Source organism: Humulus lupulus, chromosome 7 (assembly GCF_963169125.1).
Source record: "Humulus lupulus chromosome 7, drHumLupu1.1, whole genome shotgun sequence".
Lineage (NCBI taxonomy): Eukaryota > Viridiplantae > Streptophyta > Magnoliopsida > Rosales > Cannabaceae > Humulus > Humulus lupulus.
In genome coordinates, this window is record NC_084799.1 from 15311753 (window position 1) to 15321678 (window position 9926).

The 9926-nt window shown below is 36.3% G+C and overlaps 3 protein-coding genes across 3 annotated transcripts; 2 read left to right on the forward strand and 1 right to left on the reverse strand.

Moving 5' to 3' along the window:
* The first annotated feature begins 275 nt into the window (after nt 1-275).
* LOC133790785 (guanosine deaminase) lies at nt 276-2595 on the forward strand. Its single transcript, XM_062228545.1, has 5 exons — nt 276-433; nt 1130-1177; nt 1307-1497; nt 2068-2172; nt 2282-2595. Exons 1-5 carry the CDS (start codon nt 418-420, stop codon nt 2468-2470), a joined length of 549 nt encoding a protein of 182 aa, XP_062084529.1. The 5' UTR covers nt 276-417; the 3' UTR covers nt 2471-2595.
* A 1634-nt stretch (nt 2596-4229) lies between these two features.
* On the reverse strand, nt 4230-6077 carry LOC133790784 (probable transcription factor At3g04930). Its single transcript, XM_062228544.1, has one exon. The coding sequence runs from the start codon at nt 5924-5926 to the stop codon at nt 4601-4603; it is 1326 nt and encodes a 441-aa protein (XP_062084528.1). The 5' UTR covers nt 5927-6077; the 3' UTR covers nt 4230-4600.
* Nucleotides 6078-8027: 1950 nt separating this feature from the next.
* On the forward strand, nt 8028-9491 carry LOC133790786 (probable transcription factor At3g04930). The gene has a single exon (XM_062228546.1). The coding sequence runs from the start codon at nt 8268-8270 to the stop codon at nt 9168-9170; it is 903 nt and encodes a 300-aa protein (XP_062084530.1). The 5' UTR covers nt 8028-8267; the 3' UTR covers nt 9171-9491.
* The last annotated feature ends 435 nt before the right edge of the window (nt 9492-9926 follow it).

A 9926-nucleotide genomic window follows, 5' to 3' on the forward strand; every position in this document is an offset into this window, starting at 1 on the left:
ATACAGAATAAATTTCTGAAAAAATTTCCTAAATGTGGAGGTTTCAGACTTTCTGTGAAGAATCAAATTCGTTTAAATCTCTTCATCCTTAATCAGAAGCTAAAAAAGACATCTTTTTGAGAGCTCATATCGAGTCAAATGTCAAATGGATCCCTTGTAAAAGAAAAAAATCGAGTGAATCATCGAAGCTGAAGATACCCATTTGTCTAACAGCTTATATAACACGTCATTTTTTTTCCCTCGTTAGTGTGTTTTTTTGTAAGCTCTCTTCACTAAATGCCAACACTATAAATATAAGACTTGTGGACCAACTCTCTTCTCATTCCATTTTCACGTTTCCCCTTTCTATTCTCTCTTTTGTCTATCTTTTCTTCCACCCATTTCCCTGTTCTTCCATTTTCATTTCAAATTCCCATCATGGAGGACGCTAAAGGTATTAATTTTCTTCATTGTTTGTATTTTTTGTAGTCATTTTCTCATCTGGGTATTTCTGTTTCGCATCTATTTTCATGCCATGTCGTTTTTCTTTTTATATATGATTTGTGTGTTAATTATAGTTAGGAGATTGCCTTTGAGGAGAGTTTCTCAAGATCCATACTTTGCGAACATAATTTTGTCGCGATTTGGTGTGCAATATGATTATAGTGTTGAATTACAAGTTTTTTACGTCTTGGATTTGGTTTTGCTACAAGTTTTATGTTTTCCTCCATTTTTATTAGAAATTGTCATTTTACTACTTTATATTTATGTTTTCATGAGAGATCGCCTTTAGATGGGTACTAAAATGATCAAATTGAAGACTTTTTGCTTTTTCATTTTGGGGGCAAGAAAGATCAAAATAAACTGGTTAAAATGTTAAGAGTTAGGGAGGTTCTCATCTCAAACTGTAAGGCTTTTTCTGATAATATATCAGATGTAGCCTCTTTAGTTTCTTAGTTTAGTGTTCCCTTTAGATTTTATAAAAAGTGCATACTTTTGCTTTATATGATTCAGCATTTTAGCACACCATTTTAGTAGTTGGTCAAGTGGAAATTTAGAATAATGCTGTGGTTATTGAAACTCATTAATTTGAAAAATAAAATCTGATGTCAGTTTGGGGTTTCTGTTGATTGATTTTCTTCCTTTGTAGTTGATGGAGCCATTTCTGTGGCATCTGCATTTGCTGCTCACCAAGAAGGTAACTTGCTTTACTAATCCATTACCCTAAACTAGTTAGTTATTGCTATACTTTTTTCCATAGAAACATGATTTTGTAAACCAATCCGATATTTATAGTTTCTGTCCCATCTTTTGGTTGTTTAATCAGTTGTACAGGATAGAGACCATGAATTCTTAACAAAAGCTGTAGAAGAAGCATACAAAGGAGTTGACAGTGGACATGGAGGCCCATTTGGTGCAGTTGTTGTTCGAAACAACGAAGTAATAGTGAGCTGCCACAATATGGTTTTGCATAACACTGATCCAACTGCTCACGCCGAGGTCACTGCGATAAGAGAGGTTAGACTGTGAAACTAATAAATTTCTGTATGTTCATCTGTTTCCGTGATTTATAGTTGTGCAATTGTCTCAGAGTTCTTGTTGTGGAGTGTTGACTCCTGAATTTTATTGACCAAATAGATCTTTATGTGCTGTGTGGAGAAAATTCTTTGGATTTTATTTGACACTGCTTGTTGAATTGCTTACCAAAACTTATTGTTTTGTTTTGTCTATTGCTTATTCCAAACACTACTCTTTTGGGATATTTCTAATGCTGGACATATTAGGTTACAGCACAGAGAAACCCTTGATGAACTGATGAGACTGTCTAGACAAGTGTCTGGCAAAAATGTGTTATTTTCAAATTTTTTATGAGAGTCAAATTCAAGCCCTTAAATCTAGTATCCTCAAGTGGTCAGGACCTTAAAGAGATTACTGGTCAAGTTTGCATTTTTATATTTTGATTGAATGACACTGAACTGCCCTGAATTTACCTCATTGTGTTGCAAGTTTGCTGAAAGTGAATCCTCTTTCTGTTAGTGATCCTTCTATTGTTGTTGCTCTCATGCTTATAATGGAACTTTCTTGCAGGCTTGTAAAAAGCTCAATCAAATTGAGCTCTCGGACTGCGAAATCTATGCATCTTGCGAGCCATGTCCAATGTGCTTTGGAGCTATCCATCTCTCAAGAATTAAGGTCTTAATTCATACCTTCACTTTTTAGTCTTATGATCATTATTACTGCTCCATGTTGAACATCACAAAATTTCCTGACAATCTCATCGACTCTACTCCATTTGAAACAGAGATTGGTTTATGGAGCGAAAGCTGAGGCTGCCATTGCAATCGGGTTTGATGATTTCATTGCAGATGCATTGAGAGGCACTGGATTTTATCAAAAGGCTCACTTGGAAATCAAGAAAGCTGATGGAACTGGTGCTGTTATTGCCGAACAAGTGTTCGAGAAGACCAAGGCAAAGTTCTCAATGTACTGATTGTTTCTTCTCTTTTTTATGGGGGGGCTCTCAGAAATAATCTAATGCATCTATGTACTTCGTTGAAGACTTCATTTTTATGAACTATAATTGAAAATGAAATGTCAATAATTGTTTCAGTGTCTTATCTTTCTACAGCTCTGACTTAATTTCCTATTTTAAGCCATTTTAGATATTCTTGGTTGTGTTTGAAGCGATGCTCTCATAAAATAATAGTACAGGTTCAAAAGGTAAAAAATGTTGCATGTCTATATGGCTGCTAAAAGAGATGATTTCCAAGATGTTTGGGTTGGTTATATCGTTTCAAAATCTTCTTCCTTTCTTATCCTCATCTTATGTGAGCAAGCTTCTAGTCATTTTTATTATTTGTGAACACAAAAGCTTTTAAGCAAAGGGATATGTAAGTTGTAACAACCAGCTGAAGAAAGTGTTTGACTTTTCAAATGGAAAAATCAAATATATATATATATATAAAAAAAAAAAAACTCGGACGTTTTAGTCGCATAATTATAGTCCTTTTAACCTTTCAGTGTTCCTGGATATCATAATGATAGGTTATACATAGACATAGTTCTAGATGAACCTTAAAATTTTATTATATAATTTTGGACATAAGAATTTTGCATTTAAAACTAATATTTGTTAAATCGGTAATCACACGTCATTTTCATTGAAAATTTATTCAGACTAGAATAATATGTTGAGATAGGAACTACACAATTGCATTGCATATAAAACGTACATTAGGACGTTCAATCCGATATATTTAACCACTAAATTAAGCCAATTGAGTATTAGATAATTTTATGTTGTTATTCTTGGCTCATTTTCATTTTTTCGTCCAAGTTGAAATCATTAGGGTGATTTTGTAAAACTACAACAAACGCTTAACTATGCCAAATCTTATATGGCAATTCAATAAATATCAACACCCGTGAAAACGATGAATGTGACATGCCTCGAACTGTTATCGCAGTGAGCTCGATTACATGATTGAGATATCATATCAACACAAAAGTATCTGCTTTTTGCTGAATTAGAATGTGGATTGAGACCCACTACTTAATAGAGTACCTCTAAATATCATGACTATCCTTTCTTTTCTTTTATCTACCATTTCAAAAGCTAAAAGCAAAACTCAGAAAGACTTGTATCCCATAGCCAAAAAAAATCACCATAAATTCACTAACTAGAAGAATAAATGAAACATCCCATGAAAAGCTCGTTCCACCATTAAACATCACCTCCCTCCATTTAATATTTCAGTTCCAATGTTAGCCACTTATCAAAGTAAGAAGCCAATAGCTCTGGTTCTGAACTTCATATCAAAAGAAAAAAAATTAAACTGAAAAGATGTGGGGTAAAAGAATCATAATTTCATAGCCAATCCTTTAAAAAGAAGAAAGAAGATGCAGTTCAGATTCTTGAGTCAAAAGTTTCAAGTTTCTGACTTGATAGATCCACTCCATTTAAGATATCATTTATAATCCCATAATTCAAATACAGCATGGATTGCCAGACAGAATATATCAATAAAAAATATGACTGCAACATATATATAATATATAGTATATACATCTGCATATATCATGTATTTATATATATCTCATTGAATCAAGAATGCTAAAGCATGTATTTGTTTTCTTCTTTGGTATGTTCTAGAATCTAGATCACCTATTCACATCCCTAATCATCATCATAGACCCAGATGTTAAAAACATAAAATTAGAAATATTAACAAGGTTTATCACCATAAACAGAAACGAAAATTGAGGTTTCAATTAAATTATCTATTATCCACACAAATCTAAAAGAAGAATCATTATTCAGTCATGAGGAGAATCTAAAAGAAGAAAAGCTATGAACAAACTATCAAATGACTATACAGTCATTGAGGATAATCATTATTCAACCGGCTTGGTTTTTTTTTTATCAATTAATCTAAGGATAATAAATATTCCAAATTCAAACACTAAGCTACACTATATTATCAACCATTGATCAGTGATCAGAGGAAATTTATACGAACCAGAAGGCTAAATTAGAAAGAAAAAAAAAACCCGAAGACCCTCTGAGGCTCTTGCAACAAAGTTGTCATCTTTGTATCCAAAAAGCTTGCCGTTTCAAGATTTAAGGCCCTCCTCTCGACCTCAAATCCTCCAAAGCAGTCTTTATCTGATCCTGCACCAAGTCCAATCGCTTCGAGTAAACCTCCAACTCCAAAATCTGCTGCTTCCTCCACCTCTCGTCCACCACTTCCCCACACCCGAAATTCATTGACGACCCACCGAAGTTCAACGGAATCGGATTCAATGCAAGCCCACCAAACCCCCTCGCCGCCGCACACGGCCCCGGCCCGCTGCCGGCGGCCATGGTGCTACTCAACAGTTCCTTGAACAAAGGCGACAAACAACTCTTCACGGTCTCTTCTATCAATCCCTGGACATTTCCGTTATTGTTAATGGTGGTGTTAGTAGTAGTACCACCGCCGCCGTGATTGTAGCTGTTATCCTTATTCGGCGGCGAAACATCATTCATACAGCGTCGGTCGTCCGCTGCCATGGCGGATTTTGGTCGTGATCGCTTACGAGACCTCGACGTCGGCGTCTTCTTCTCGACAATGAAACCCCCAGCATCCTCGGCCTTGACCTCGATGTGAAAATTGGGGTTGTTAGGGTTCGGATCGTCGTCTTCCAGGGCATTATCTTCGGGACCAATACGGCCCAAGTCGCTCCAGATCTTGCGAGAGATCTCGAAAGTGGCCTGATCGTGAGGGCTCTTAAAGGAGAATTCCTTACCGGTGGAGATTTTGTTGAGCACGTTCCGGTACTTCTTCTTCAACCTTCGAAGCTTCTCTACGAGCTGGTTCTTGTTGAAATCCAACTGCAATTTCGACTTGATCTGATCATAGAACAAAGCGGTGTCGTTTTGACCATGATGCGTCGTCTTCCCACGCTGCGTGGTATAGTCAAGAAACCCTTGCAGCAGTCCGATCTCATCCTCGTCGGTCCAGAGCCTCTGGAAGAGTTTCCTGGAATCATCAAAAGCAGCAGGCTTCTTCTCCTCCGGTTGCACAGCCAAAACGACATCGTTTCTATGCCGATCAGAAACAGCAGATGGATTAGCAGCAGCGATCACGGTGGTAGCAAGGCTAGAAGGAGGAGGAGGATGATGATGGTGAAGACGAATAGGCTCACCGTTTGTAGTAACGGCCGGAAGGGCAACAGTGACGGAGTTGGAAGAGGAAGGAGCAACAGCAACGGCGACATGGAAACGATCAGTCCCGGCGGAAGAGGCGGACGGAGGAGAGGAGGCATCAGCTAAGACGTCGTCGTTTTCCTCATCGTCGTCGTCTTCATCGTCATCAACGACGTCGTCTTCGTCCTCGTCTTGGGAGGAGGAGGAGTCGAGGTCTTCTTCGCCGGGCAAAACGACGTCGTCTTGGTGAGAAGCCATCAAAATTGGGAAAGGTGGGGTTTAGGGAGTTATGTTCTTTTTTTTTTTCCTTTTTTTTTTTGGTTTGGGTTTTTGGTTAAGGCGTAGTCAGTTGTGGTAGTGGTGGTTGTGGGGGCATTTGGGCTGGAGTTGGGGGGTGGTTAGGCCGAGAGCTAAGGGGGGGCTCGTCACGAGTTTTCGTTGGCTTAGCGTGTTGGACTGGCTCAAACGGTGGTATTGGTGGACTCTTTTGCCACATGATATCCTATTTCCTCTACGCGCTTTCACTATTCGTGTAACTTACGACACAAATAAAATGGCAGAAGAGACTAGCAGTTGGGATTAATTAAGTTAAACAAGACTTAATTTTATAAGAAATGATATAATCTAGTTGTTAATCATAAAATGATTAAGAAGAAGATGATGATAATTTTGGGTGGAAATTGGAAGAAGGTTGACTTGGTAGATAGTCCAATATTAAGGAGGAAGTATTGTATTGGAAGGAGAATAATGTGAATGGGTGTATGCGAGTTCGCAATCCCAAAAGTGATTGGCGTTTTAGTTGGTGCTAAGGGTGTCTGTATCTTCCAAGTTTCAATTCTCGAAAGTAATAAAGAAAGTACCAGCGTGATTTATTGCCAATTTTATATGAGAACGAGACTGAATCTACTTATAGAATAATGCCTTATCTTTAATTTCTTCTAACAACAAGCTTAGCTAATTATTATCTTTTTTTTAAATAATAATTAACAAGAAAATTTAGCTTGGGCAAAATAAAAATCAATAAGAAAAAGGGAGAAATATGGATTTTAATTTTTTTTTTCTAAATTTTATAATATTTGTCTTTTAGTATACATATATTTTTAAAAATTAATTAAAAACTCATTCAATTGTAGATCCAACACATATGCTCATAAATGTATCTCTCAACCGTAGAATTCATAAATAAGATTAAAAAAAAACTCTTAAAAAAATATACACTTTTCATTGATGTTCAAACAAGACTTGATGTGAAAGAATCATTGTTTTCCTTCTTATGCGAGGCAGGTCTATGTCTAGACCCTAGTTTTTCTATATAAAATGTTCTTAAATTTGACAAAAATATCATTTTATATAAAAACACTATAAAATTATCAAAATTTGTCTTGGGCCCCAATGCTAACAAGTCGACCATGTTCATATGAGAGTTTTGACAGATTATGCCAATAAATGGTAATAAACCAACAAATTTATCAAAAGATCGTGGGTTGAACAAAACACCATTATTAACACTAAAATAGAACTTGAACAGAAAACAAAACAACTACATACAAGGTATAGCAACAAAACAACACAAGCAATTGACCAAAATAGAAAATACAAATATGTCATCTATCACCATCACCAACCATTATAGATAATCTAGTCACAACATGTGTTTTCACCACTTCCTTTATTCTATTCCTTATCTCATGATGGCAAAATAACCAACATTACCAAATAGTGATGTAAAAACCACACATTCAAGGCACCCCACTACATTGCTTAACCCGAGCAATACCAAGGTAATGGAAATAAAAGCTAATAGATGGTGTAAAAGCTAGGAGGCAAACTACTAGGAAAAAATAAAAGGAGTTCTAGAGTGAAAAAGTGAGGAAACCTAAAGTTTAATTTTCTTTATTATTATTATTATTATTATATGTTGATTTACAATATACTCTTAAAAAAAATGCACTCTCAATTGATTAAAAATGGATTGAAAAGACTTGATGTAAAATTATTATCTAAATTATTGGGAACACTTTTAGTCTTTTATAAATAATATTTTTAGACAAATAGAAATTAATATATAATATTCCAATTTGAAGTACATTTTTTCTTATAAATTGTATTCAATTAGTCCTACCTAATAAAAAAACAACACTTGTCTCAAATCAATTTAAGAACTAACGTCTCACTTAAAAGTTTCCATTTCCTATTTTCTTTTTTTTAAGGATTATTTTGGTGCACCTAATTTGCCAAAAGTAGATTTTTATTTTATTGGACATGATTTAATTATAATTGTTTAATTTGCTCAAAAAAAAAATTATATTTGTTTAATTATTTTTAATATATTTTACTTAATTTTTAAGAGTGGTGAGCTGAGCCTCCCTGAGCTGAGGACAGCAGCCATTATCGGACTCATAAAACGGCTCTTTTTCATGGGGTCCGTACCCCTGTAACCATCGAAATTGTAATCAACCATTAATTGGTTCTCCAATGACTTCCGTATCCTCACTCCTCCCCTTCAAACTCCATAGTCTCCATCTTCCTTCTGCCATTGCAGGAGAGAAGACGAAGAAGAAGAAGAAGAGACCTTGTTCGTTCGCCATTGACAAAAACCATGACTTGGCCACTGGTCAGTTGGCTTTTATCTTCTTCTTCGTCTTCGTCTACATCCTCCTCCGAATACGACAACGACGACATATTTGACGAACCAGAGAACGACCACAAATCACCAAACGGCGATGATCATGACACTAATGATGTCGAAGACGACGATTACGACGGCGTTGATTCCGTTAGCGTAGCCGTTACAGGCGGTGCTGACCCTTCTTTCTCCACATCCAAACGACGCCGTACCGACGACGACGACGATTACTACCCGAACGCGGCTGCCGCGAAGAAAGTTTTGCAGAAGAGAGTTTGGAGCGAAGAGGACGAGATCGAGCTCTTGCAGAGCTTCCTCGACTACACCGTGACCCAGAAACTCGGTCCGCACCGTAGAACGGCTAACTCGTTCTACAACGACCGGGTTAAGCCCGAGTTAAGGGGCAGATTCAACCAGAACCAACTCGCAGATAAGCTGAGGAGATTGAGGAGAAAGTTCCAAAACACTTGGAGTAAGATGAAGAACTCGGGCGTGGATTTCCGCTTCAGAAACCCACACGACAGGGGCATTTTCGAGATTTCACAGAAGATATGGAGTGGCAGAGGCGGCGCCGGCGGCTGTGGCGGTCATAGCAGTAGTACGGATCTGATGCTGACTCAGCAGGATTATGAGATATTATTGGATGAGAATAATAGTGCAGAGAAATGGATAATGGGTTTGGGTTTGAAAACGACGTCGTTTGGAGGAGGAGGAGAAGAAGAAACAAAAATGGGAGATGAGAAATGGAGGGAAGAGAAGATTAGGGATTTGGAAGTTTATTCGAAACGGCTTGAGTCGATTCAGACTCAGGTTAAGGCTGCATTGGACAAGTTGAGAAAAGGGCCAGCCATTGATGAGGCTGCTGCTGACGTGTAATTACTGTTTTTATATATTTTTTTTTATAATGATTAGATTGTAATTGTAAACTTTATTGAATTTGAAGATGGTTGGTCGGTTGGTCAACGGTTGGGTTGGGTTATATAATAGAGTAGGGAAAAGAAAAGAAAGTTGTGAATAGAATATCATTATTACAGTTACAGAGCATAAAGAAAGAAAGTCAAGTACTTGTTGTTGTTGTTGCTGTGCTGTTTGATTTGATGATCTATGTAAAAGTTTCTAGGAAACTTTGTGATTCATAATAAAAAAGACAGTAATGTTTTGATTCATAATCATATGTAATGGAGAGATTTGCATGAACTGTGCTTCTCTTTTAGGCAATGTTCACTTTTTACTACAGTTCATCACTGATATATTTGATTGAAATCAATGAAAAGGCATCATTTTTTCACCAAATTTTGGAGCATGGTAACGACATATTAATCTCTACCAGACCAGACGACCTGCACCTAAGGCTTTCACCGAGATCATCTCTAATGCATGTAAAAATAATTTTAAATTTAGCACAAAAAGTTAATTATACATTTAAATGTAAAAATGATGTAAAAAATATATATATTTAATTATAGTTATTTAAAAGTAAATACAAAATTAAAAATTTAATGTCAATAATAAATAAGATACTAAAAAAATAATAAATAATGACAAAAAATAAAATAAAAAATTAAACATTTATTAGTGGATCAACTTTTAGCATGTGGGAAGGCAATCTATGAAAGCACGCCACAAAAAATT

What these genes read in the sequence shown, in the direction of transcription:
- LOC133790785 (XM_062228545.1), top strand. An exon ending in ATTTGCTGCTCACCAAGAAG is followed by an intron (nt 1,178 to 1,306) that starts GTAACTTGCTTT and finishes TTGTTTAATCAG; the next exon opens with TTGTACAGGATAGAGACCAT. An exon ending in TCCATCTCTCAAGAATTAAG is followed by an intron (nt 2,173 to 2,281) that starts GTCTTAATTCAT and finishes CATTTGAAACAG; the next exon opens with AGATTGGTTTATGGAGCGAA.
- LOC133790786 (XM_062228546.1), top strand. Translation starts at nt 8,268, where the DNA reads ATGACTTGGCCACTGGTCAGTTGGCTTTTATCTTCTTCTTCGTCTTCG.
- LOC133790784 (XM_062228544.1), bottom strand. Translation starts at nt 5,926, where the DNA reads ATGGCTTCTCACCAAGACGACGTCGTTTTGCCCGGCGAAGAAGACCTC.